This window comes from Lycium ferocissimum, chromosome 11 (genome assembly GCF_029784015.1).
Source record: "Lycium ferocissimum isolate CSIRO_LF1 chromosome 11, AGI_CSIRO_Lferr_CH_V1, whole genome shotgun sequence".
Classification (NCBI taxonomy): Eukaryota; Viridiplantae; Streptophyta; class Magnoliopsida; order Solanales; family Solanaceae; genus Lycium; species Lycium ferocissimum.
The window spans coordinates 48,819,618-48,830,625 of NC_081352.1; the positions used below are offsets into that span (position 1 = coordinate 48,819,618).

General features: G+C 35.6%; 1 protein-coding gene across 1 annotated transcript; it reads right to left on the bottom strand.

Annotated features, from left to right (window-relative positions):
- Positions 1 to 6,749: 6,749 nt before the first annotated feature.
- Positions 6,750 to 10,244, bottom strand: LOC132036287 (putative protein FAR1-RELATED SEQUENCE 10). Its single transcript, XM_059426590.1, has 4 exons — positions 9,981 to 10,244; positions 8,531 to 9,672; positions 8,001 to 8,444; positions 6,750 to 7,686 (listed from the first exon to the last, which is right to left on the bottom strand). Exons 2-4 carry the CDS (start codon positions 9,554 to 9,556, stop codon positions 7,081 to 7,083), a joined length of 2,076 nt encoding a protein of 691 aa, XP_059282573.1. The 5' UTR covers positions 9,557 to 9,672; positions 9,981 to 10,244; the 3' UTR covers positions 6,750 to 7,080.
- Between the last annotated feature and the right edge of the window lie 764 nt (positions 10,245 to 11,008).

The following is an 11,008-nucleotide window of genomic DNA, read 5'->3' on the forward strand; positions in this document are numbered from 1 at the left end:
ACTACCTAGCCCAAATTTTAACGCGTGGGTTGACTGATTTGTAGAGGTCAGTGTGAATAAGGGATTCATATTCAAGATAAATTGTGGGATTAATATGTTATCTCATGTTTGGTGGAATTGTTGATTCCGAAAGTAACAATCTCGGGATAATTTATCATAATTATGATATTATTTTTATATCATAATCTGTGAATAATAATGGCGAAATTACTAATCCCAGAATAAAATAACAAAATGATGCATCTATTCTTCTCTAAGCTTTTCTCGCAAAGTCTCAAGATATTATCGTCAAACCCAATATATACCATTAAATAATCTCGTTATTATTAAAAAGGGTATTACAATCAGGTTATTATTCAGTAATGATATTATAATTCCGGATAACATGTTGCAAGGTTATTTGTCTTATTTTTCAGATATTAATCCAATTATTAGAGGCAGATATCTGTAGTTTACCTTTCATTAGGTGATTTGATAAGTGTAATTTTTTTTGTTTTGTATTGTTAGCATATTATATCTAAACTCATCCAAAATAAATGGTTTTGATTGTGGAATATGATTTTTTTTTTTGTTACACACGGTAGAATTTTTAGCAACTAAATGTGATTGTCTTAGTCCTACTCCCTTGTCCCAATTTAAGTGTATTAGTTTGATTGAGCACGAAATTTAAGAAATAAAGAGAGACTTTTGAATCTTGTGGTCTTAAATTAAAGATGTGCGCAGTCCTTTAAATCTTGTGGTCTTAAACTTGCCATGTAGAATGTTGATATTAGAAAACTTACTAAATATAGAAAGAAACACTCTTTTTTGAGACAGATCAACAAGGAAAGTAAGACATTTAATTGGGACGAAGGGAGTATTTATTGTTGCCACTTAAAGAAAAAAGGTGAATAGTTTTAAAAAACCAATTTAATAATTCTAGAAAAGGCATAAAGTGGGAGGATCCACATCCATGTAGCAGTGAGACACAATGACCAACTATGTCTCCCTGAAATTGGACCCAAAGGCTAAGGTGTCGTTTGGCCATAAAAATTATTCACTTTTTTCCGATTTTTTTTTTCACTTTTTTCACTTTTGGGGGTTTGGTATAAATATTAGAATACAACTTGAAGTTGTGATCCGAATACCAAAACTCAAAAAACTTATTTTTCAAATTTTTTTCACTTTTTTACAATTATATTTCACCAAAAACTACAATTTCAAAAACTATGGCCGAACACAACTCCAACTCCAACTACAAAAATTTCAAAAAAAGTGAATTTATTTTTGGTATCTATGGCCAAACGCCTACTAAATATCTTATTGTACATTTGTATGGAAAAGCAAACTCCAACGCCAACTAAGAACCCAGATATCATGTATCTTCATCTCTGTAAAATTGGCTGTCCATAAGCTTCTGATTGATTCTCAGGAGGATTGGATCATCTGGCTGTTATTTTTATTTTTATATTTTTTTTTCTCAAGTCCATTTAAGAATAATTTTGTTGGAGTGGGTATAATGACACCTATACAACAAGCACATATACAGCATATTGACAAGTAAGATCAAATAAAATAATACTTTATCCTCAGCATATTAGATGTCTTTATTTGTGTTATACTGTTATCTAACACCACTGTGATATAATGTTGTCTTTTGGTTCACATACATATTAGTTATGCTAAATAAATTGTATTCTTATGTCACATTCTATTTAATTAAGGTAGTAGCGAAGTCAGAATTTGATATTTATGAGCTCTAAACTTGCCACAGAATTTATAACTCGTTTAATTACTGTGAACTCATAGCTCACTTTATTTACTTGGTTCATAGCTAAATATTTATACGTATTTAATGAATTTCTTAATATAAATAAGGGGATAAGCAAAACTAAAGAATCCGTCCATACCCTTACCTAATATTTAGCTCCATCCCTATATTCATTGATCTTAATGCATGTATTATATAATACCGTTAAACGTAGCATTAATCATTAGTGAGTTATCTTCTCTTATACGGTCAAACAAATGCTGCCGTAATTGTAACTTGTAAGGATATTATTTTCCGAATTCCTCTATTCAAATATTATACTATTATGTTAGACGAAACTTATACTAGAATTACTTTTTTCATTGCTCTAACCAATTTTTTAACGGATAGGGGGAGGGTGGACCGATCCTTTTGGCTATGTATCAAAATTTACTTATTTACAACTCTATTTAGATAAAATTATGCAATCGTGTCGCCTGTTAGCTTTTGTGCCTTATATTTTTCTAAATATACGTTTTTTTTTTTTTTTTTGGGTGTATATCGGGTTACCCTGCTCCTTGCTAAAGAGAGTTAATTAATCCTTATTGTTAGATGCAAAAGCCAAGGAGCTACAATTCACGTGGCACTGTGTTTTATGAAAGAGATGCCACTGCACCTATCAAAAAGCAGATTTGGTGAAAAGATGCACTTTTGCAGACAAAGACTACCCACCTGCTTCTCTTTTATTGCTAATTTGCTATATACAACTAAATAGCAAAGACTAGGAGAGACAATATTTCACCAAGAAATAATTGGACAGACTTCTTAGTTGATAATTATGTCTTGGTCCAAAACTTAGCTGTTTTCATAATTGACTATAGGCTATAGCTGCTCTAAAAAAAGAAATTAAGATAAGGACAATGGTGTCAAAGGTTCCTATATTAAAGTCCCACAAGAAGTCATAACAAACACAAATTCCTGGATATTTTACCTCTTATCCAACAGTTTTGAGGGCCACTACTTAGGGTAGAAGTAGGATTTCAATTCAAATTTCCAAGTTTAGACCGCTGCTGGAAAATAACAATAGATGTTCCACCCCCTCGGGTTCTAGTCGATATAATTATTTTCATTCAGACACTCGAGTGTTGCTTAACCGACGATGACTTGAGTGAAAACCAATGGGAGACAAACAAATCAAATTATAAGCACTAAATGAGAGATAAGCCCCAGTGGGCAGTGGGCAGAGTTACTCGAAACCGGTGCTAATGAGAGATAAACCCAGGTGGGCAAAGTTATTTGATACCTGCATTAGTGAGACTTAACACATGCCCCGTGGAATAGCCGAAGTGCACGCAAGCTGACTCGTACACCGTCGTTATCCAAAGCAAAAAAAGCTTATCTTCATTTAGCTAGTAGCTCAACAACTTGTAGAATTTCATCCTCATCCCTTCAGAACTTGAGTCCGCATTGTCGAGCAGTTCCACACGTAGCACTCCAAATGCTTACAGAACATATTCATAACCATGCAAATCTGATTCATGATGATGTAGAAATAGCAATCGTGTCTCTACCCGGTAAAGCTAAGTAGTTCCAAATGCAACGGATCAACAAGAGCATGGCTATAATAAAATCAGAAGAAGGATACAAAGTAAACCAAAAAAATAGTTTTTCTTCTTTTTTTTCAGCTTCTTGGTGAATACATACACAAGAATCTTTTAACAAAGTCTCTTAGCTGGGACACAAGATAACTATGGTCCAAATGAGATGAAACAGTGCTTGCTATACATAATATTAACCACATAATGAGAACATTACACAGGAAGAATTGTCACCGGAAAAAAATTCGAAGGAGAGGAATAAATTTTGAAGAGAGAGTATTTGATTCCACCCTTTTGCAGAAACCAAAACATTCAAGAAATCATTCTCAACACTAGTTGGTTTTTCAGTCACCTGCTTACTGATCAAACGCTAGAAGAGGCAGAATCAGTACACAAGTAGGCTAATTTGTTATACATTTGTAAAGCTTTCAATGTTAACCCAATGACCTGATCTGGCACCTTATTTAAAGCTTGTTTTCATTTTCCTAAGCTATATATATAATTCTCATGGGTCGGAAGACCGCAAGTAGCATAATGTCATCCATGTACTAGAAAGAAAAATGGTTTGTTGCAGCGGTTAAATCTGCATTACTGCATATGCTGAAAGGTACCTGATACATGAGATCTAGTTAATGTAGTCAGTCAGCTTAGATCTGATAGGTAATGGCCCTCACCTCTATGCTCTATGAAAGTTCCTCCCAACTCTACAGTGCACATGAAACCAGTAAGCACCAGAAATAGTCGCATCCAATTCAAGTATACAAAATTACTTCTCATGACTGCCTCTAGAAATAGAGAAAGAAACAAACACATAAAAGAAACAAACAAGAATAATAAAACTTTTCTCATCATTATCAAGAACCCATGAACAGCCATATCTGAATTATACATCTTTGTCCAATGGCTTTTGTTTGAGCCAGGCAAACTTCCATAGTGAAACTTGCAGAGTTCACCACATGATTACATTTAGAAGATCATGTAAAATAGTTTAAGTATATGATTTTTTCTGAACTTCAATAGTGAAACTACAATTCTCCATCATTCCAAAAAAAAAATATATATATATATAAGGAAGAGAGAGACAGAAGTTAAAACTAAGTGTGGTTGAGGACTGACCTCACATCCAGCAATAGCTTTAGTTAGATCATTTATGGAGCCAACTAATTAACAGTCACCAAAGTTTATGAATCGTTAAATTATTAATTCTTTCATCAATCCGAAATGAATATGAATACACAAGCAAGAAAAGTAAACACATAAGAAACATGCCACGAAAAGGAAAAGTAATGTGGCGAGCAACTGCCTAATGAGTAATGACAGTTTGAAAGCAAATTTCGAAGTTTTAAAATAATTTCATTGTTTTCAACCACCTAATATGGAAATGAACAACTGCCTTGCAAAAGAAAAGACATGAAAAACTCCAACTATTCTATATGACTTACCTTTGCAAGTCTCCCACTCAATTACAGAAAACCTTTGACCAAGAAATACATCAATCTCTGAACTTCTCCTTTTAAATCTTTCCGTACAGAGGAAATTTCTGGACATAGCAACAACATCATCACCGGGCTTCCATCAACGAAGCTTATTTTGCAGTTAAGAAATCCACATTATAAAGGAGAATAATTTTTCAAGTGAGTAACATTAAAATTGAATCCTGATTTCAACTTCCATCCCAAATGTGAAAAATGGCATTGGTGCATGCCCGCTTTGCAGATGACTTGCTTATGTATTGCAGGGCTGACAGATCTTCCATACAACTTTTGTTGGCAGCTTTTAATCATTTCTCCAATGTATCTTGACTTAAGGCAAATATGGAAAAAAGCTCGTTCTATGTGGCTGGGGTGACTCAGGGAACCAAATGTTGAGTACAGTTCTCCTTGGGAACCATGCCATTCAAATACTTAGGAGTGCCATTGTTAGCCAGGAAACTATCCATCAGTCAGTGTATGCCACTGGTTGAGAGAATTGCGGCTAGGGTGAGATGTTGGACTTCAAGATTTCTCTCTTATAGTGGAAGGGTCCGGTTGATTAAGAGTGTGCTTTTTGAGATGCAAACTTACTGGGCGTTTCTATTGCCTAAGAAAATTACTGGAATGGTCACAAGCATCTGCAGAAATTTCCTTTGGACAGGCTCGGGTGATCATTATAAAAAGGCCCTAGTGGCTTGGGATACAATATGTCAGCCTAAATCCACTGGGGGGCTCAATATCCTGAACTTCTACAACTAGTATAAAGCAGCACTTCTCAAGTTGTTATGGGCAGTGGCAAAAAAGAAAGACAAGCTATGGGTCCAATGGGTGCAGAGTTTCTACATCAAAAGAGGGTCTGTAGAAACAATTCAGCCACCTAAGCAAGCAAGTGGGTTGGTTCGAAAAGTGTTTGATGCAAGATCATGGTTAGTTGCTGGTACATCATGTATATATAAGCTGGATAAATTTGTAGACTCAACTGGTTTCAGCATTAAAAAGGCATACCAGCATTTTCTTCCTCAGTACCCCAAAGTTGCCTGGAAGAAACTTGCACTGGTAAAAGGACTCATTACCAAGCATAGCTTCATTATTTGGTTAGCTCTCCACAAAAGACTATCAACTGTTGACAGGGTAGCAAAATGGGGCATAAATGTCGACGCTAATTGTGTATTGTGTAATGCTCAAACTGAAGAGACTCTTACTCATTTATTACATGAGTGCTCTTTTGGCACACAAATATGGTCAAAACTGTTGAATTGGTTAGGTGTTCAAAGGCAGGCGCTTTCCTGGGAGGAAGAAATCAGGTGGCTGTCTGAAGTGGTTAACAACAGGTTGCCTAAGAACAACATACTGGGTTTCTTATATGCTGCAACTGTTTATCATATTTGGATAGAGCGAAATGGTCGGAGCTTCCAACAAAAAAGGAGGGACAGCATGACCATCTTGAAGGAAATTGCACTGAAACTGCATATTTTTTTTTTTTTTGATTAAGCACCGGGTGTCCGAGTCTCTTTGAGCCCCGACTAATCCCGGGGGTGCACAGGCCCTCGGCAAGGAGTTTCCCGCAAGTGCCACGGGTAATTTAGGGTTTCCCCACCGAAAAATTGTTTGCACCCAGGAGTTTCGACTTGAGACCTTGAAAGGGAGCACCCCAAGGCTCAAGTCATTGAATAACCCCTGAGGGTTTGCACTGAAACTGCATATTGCTGGACAAAAACAGTACAAATGGACAGGAGTATTGAATACTATGCAAGGATATCCCTAACTACATTGTATAGATATAGATAGGAATCCTTGTAATACAAGTTAGTTTACATTTGGATCTTTACTTGAAGCGGTACCTGGAGTCAAAAAGGACTAGTAGTGTAATTATGGTCAATTTGGTTGAATAAAATTTATACATTTGACCAAAATAAATAAATAAATAATTTGTTAAGTTGAGCGATAAACTAAAATACAACTGAACCCCATTAGTGAAAGTCACCTCCAAAGGAAATGTACATGGTGACATGATACTTTTTGTGACTCATGCGTTTCTATTCAGCCATTAGCCAACTCCAAGAGCAAGCAAAGAGCTAAAAAATCATCGAAAGAAAGCCTGCTGAAAATTAAGAAGAATTTGCTTTTTACCGACTCTACGTGGTTTTCCACGTTGAAACTGTAACTTTTTTGCTACAAACTAAAAGTACATACAGCCTAATTTCTTTCTCAAATGTTCCTTCCCAAAATCTTTAGTTCCCTAGTATTGCTAAATTAGCCACCAGGCAATACATCGTAAGCGCTAGAGTCCGCTGACATTGATAGGTGCTGAACTCACAGCAACTTCATCCACAGTAGGCATATTCTGTACATGCTCCAGGAGCTGTTTGAGCTCTCTATTAACATAATTAATACGCTGTTTAGACATGAATGATTCTGAATATAGATTTCCACTAAGATCATGGAAAACTTGAGAATACTCATTAGCACTACTTTGAACAACTGAATCATCCAGCAGAGCTAAGGAACTCTCTAGTCTCCATCGAAGTGGATAATATTTTTCTGGGATTTGAAAGTAGTTCTTAGATACTAGCACTCGTATTGAATGTCGGCACAAAATGCCAGAATGCTCAAATTCCTTACAAGAACAGTGAACTTGCTCATCTTCATGAATCCAAATCACAAGACACTCTGCTTCCATCTTCTTGTAATGCCTCACAAGATATGAGCTATTAGCCATTTCCGTTATTGAGTACTGCATGGATAGCATAATCTCATGCTGCATGACATTGAAAGCATAAGGCGTAAGAATGCTCCTAGCATGTTCTTCAAGAGGTAGGCAAGTCTTAGCAGGGATATAAAGTTGCTTTTCCTTCTTGTGATTCCCAAAGTTGGTGACTAAACCAACCTGCAACAGTTTAAAGTGTGCAGAATTTGTCATCAAATCATGTACTAGACATGTCAATAAAGCAAAGTTAAGTAATTATAAGGGCAGAGGCGGATCTAGGATTTGAAATTTATGGGTTCCTATAATGACCTAAGGTTAATTTTTGAGGTAATTTTTTTTTTTGAGGTAAATAATGACCTAAAGTTAATATACAACAATAACTGGGTTCACAGTCAAATATTTATAGATGCTTAATGGATCTTTCTAATACATATACAGGGTATGGACAAAAGCTACTAGGTTCATGTGAACCCCAGATTATAACTATATTGTACCTGCTCAAAGAATAAGAGTAAGCTTGATTGAGGGCTCAAGATATTCTTCATGAATGTCTCTACCATTTTCCAATACTCAATGGTCATTGTTCGGGCCAGGCAAAAGTTCCGCATGTAAGAAATTGGCCAGGATGCTCGATAAGAGAGAAGAAGAGCGATGTGCTTATCTGAACCAAGTCCAAACCGAGCAACCAGTTGATTCCATTGATGCTCAAAGTCCTCTACATTTTCCAGTCGACACAACATATCAAACTCAGATTTAAAATCTGGATACTGTAATCCAAGGGGCAAGGAGAACCAACTAGATAATTTTGAGAGAACTTGCCATATACATATAACATGCTTAGTGTTAGGCATCTCGCGTGCTATAGCATCTCTTAACCCTGAATCTATATCAGTCACAATTGTCTGCGGTTGTCTTCCTCTCATGAATCGAACAAAGGACTGCATAGAGGAAAAACCAACTGTCAAATAAATGTGAATGCGGATGCCCACAAAAAAAAAAAAAACACAAGCTTTCTTGCCCTAACCTGTAAGGCCCAAGAGAATGATTGTGATGTCTCATCTTGCAGAAGAACACATCCAAGAAAAAGTGCATTCCCATGATTGTCAATTCCAAACCACACACCAAGTAGCATATTATAGGTGATAGAGCGGTATGTGGTGTCAAAAGTGACAGCATCACCAAAGAAAGAATATGCACGAAGTGAGTGTCCATATGACCATGCGATGTTTTCCACTCTGCCATTTTCATCGGTAGTAAAACTGTAAACGAACCCCTCATCCTTTTGTTCTGAGGCTTTGCAAGCCTCAAGAAGCTCCAAAAGATCATTTTCCCTTTTCTCTGTGATCAAAGCATCATTCTCCTGAACAGTTTTCTTACAAGTCCTGACAAAATTTCTGACATCTTTTTCTATGAAAGGCAACTGACCCGGTTGAACTCCTTTTTCTACTTCCAGCACCTTCACTATCCGATTGACAGGAAAACCAGCTTTGGACAGCAAAAGAATCCGTTCCTGGTCAGCCTCTTGGATTTTTCGGTATGCAGGAAGTAGTCGAACTTGATCATCTTCCAATAATTCATGGTTATGAACATTACTAAACTGAGAAACATACCATTGTGCTACACCATCAACAATTTCTTTCGTCAAGTACAGCTTCGCATCACATCCACACCGTACTGATTTCCTATCCCTAGGGTGTTCCACATTGGCCTTCTTCCTTGGTTGATTAAATCCAGATCGGTAACACACAAAATCCCTTCTATAAATCCCCAAATTTTGGCTTTCTGTTGAACGCGCTTTTCTAATAGAAAACCCGTTCTTCCTAGCAAAGTTGCTATAATATTCAAATGCTTCATCATCACTTTTAAATATCTGACCAACATATGGAGTAAAGAAATTCTCTTGGGACGAAGACGACATTGTTTCACACTTTTCCCTTTGAGAAACATCTGCTGGTTGATCATCTCCATCGGCTTTTATGTAACACTTCCAATCTCCACAAGGGCATTGTTGTCTTTTAATCCAAATGTCATTCAATGGCTTTGCTGCCATTATCTCTATAACAATACACACAAACAAGCTTTCTAAACCCAATAAAAGTTCCTCAAAGCTGACTTTTTTATTCTCAAAACCAAAGCAACTCTTCAAGAAACTTCCAATAACATATTCTAATCATCAAATCAAGAAAACCCCACTTCATTTCAAAGAAAGAAAACAACAGAATAGCCAATAAATCTTGAATTGGGCACCTATGCTATATGACTAGAGAACGATAAATTACAAGGAACAATAGAGAATTTATTCAAGAATATCACAGATACAAAAATGAGCACTATTGAGTAGAATAATCAGTTTTTAATGAACCTTCAATTGCAAAATTAAAAAGAAAAAACAAAAGCCCAATTCAAATATGATGAAACAAAATTTTTGGGGTGATAAAGTGAACAAGTGAGGATGGTGAGAATGATTTGCTTACCAAGTGTCAAAAAGTTGCAATCTTTGTAGATAAAATTAGCATGCTGAACTCATTGAAGAACCCAACTCTCTGATATCTTTGTTCATTCTTGTAGTGGCGCTTTGGGTTCTCCATGGTCCAATCTTTCAGCACAATCTCTTTTTTTGTTTTTGGTTTTGCTTTTCTTCTTCTTTTGGGAATTTAGTAGGAAGTCAAAGGTATACTGAAGATGGAAAAGAGGTTCACTGTTTGGATGGGCGTGACCCAGTCTATACTGTTGCATCATTAATTCAAATACGCTTAATGCATATGCAATCCCTCCTTTTTTTATTTTTTATTTTTTATTTTGACACTTCAATTAAGTATTGTTTCTATTGAACATTTGAACTTGGCCTCAAGTATGTCAGCGTTTAGGTGTGTTTTACTAACTATTTGGTAATAATTTACGTAGAAAAGTCTCATTTCGAATAGTTCAGATATGAAATACAAAAAAAAAAAAAAGGTGATAGTTGAGGTGCATTTTTAACCCTTATCTCTAGTTATTTTGATTATTATTTAAACTTTATTATATTATTAAATTTTTTTGTTATCTAGAAAAGAGTTAATTTATGTAAAACCGACTTGGTATCGAAGCTCTACTTCTGCTCTCCTCTCCCAACATTGTCATTTACTTAAAAGAGTCATTTCATGTATAATAATCAATTTGGTGCGACCAAAGTTCTAATTATTTTTCGTTGTTACTCACCTCTTTCACCAAAGACATATATCGAATAACTCAGTCCAGTAAAATTGGACAGACGAAAGAAATCACCGAACTTCATTATCTCCGCTAAAAAATAAATTTAAGACCTCATGAAACCTAGTAAGATTCTATTTACAGGCCGAATAACTTCGAATTACTAACCTTTTTAAATCGAAAAAAGAAAAAAGATGAATGCGACCAAGTTAAATAGTTGTATATTGATATATTCCCTCCTTTTCATTTTACTTGGATCTTATACTAAGAATATATATTTTTTACTTGTCTATTTTAAAAAGGCCAAAGTACG

Excerpts from the sequence above, each read along its gene's own strand:
- LOC132036287 (XM_059426590.1), bottom strand. The coding sequence starts at position 9,556 with ATGGCAGCAAAGCCATTGAATGACATTTGGATTAAAAGACAACAATGC. Across the intron at positions 8,445-8,530 it reads CATTCTCTTGGGCCTTACAG|TCCTTTGTTCGATTCATGAG; the intron begins GTTAGGGCAAGA and ends TCCTCTATGCAG. Across the intron at positions 7,687-8,000 it reads TACTCTTATTCTTTGAGCAG|GTTGGTTTAGTCACCAACTT; the intron begins GTACAATATAGT and ends AAACTGTTGCAG.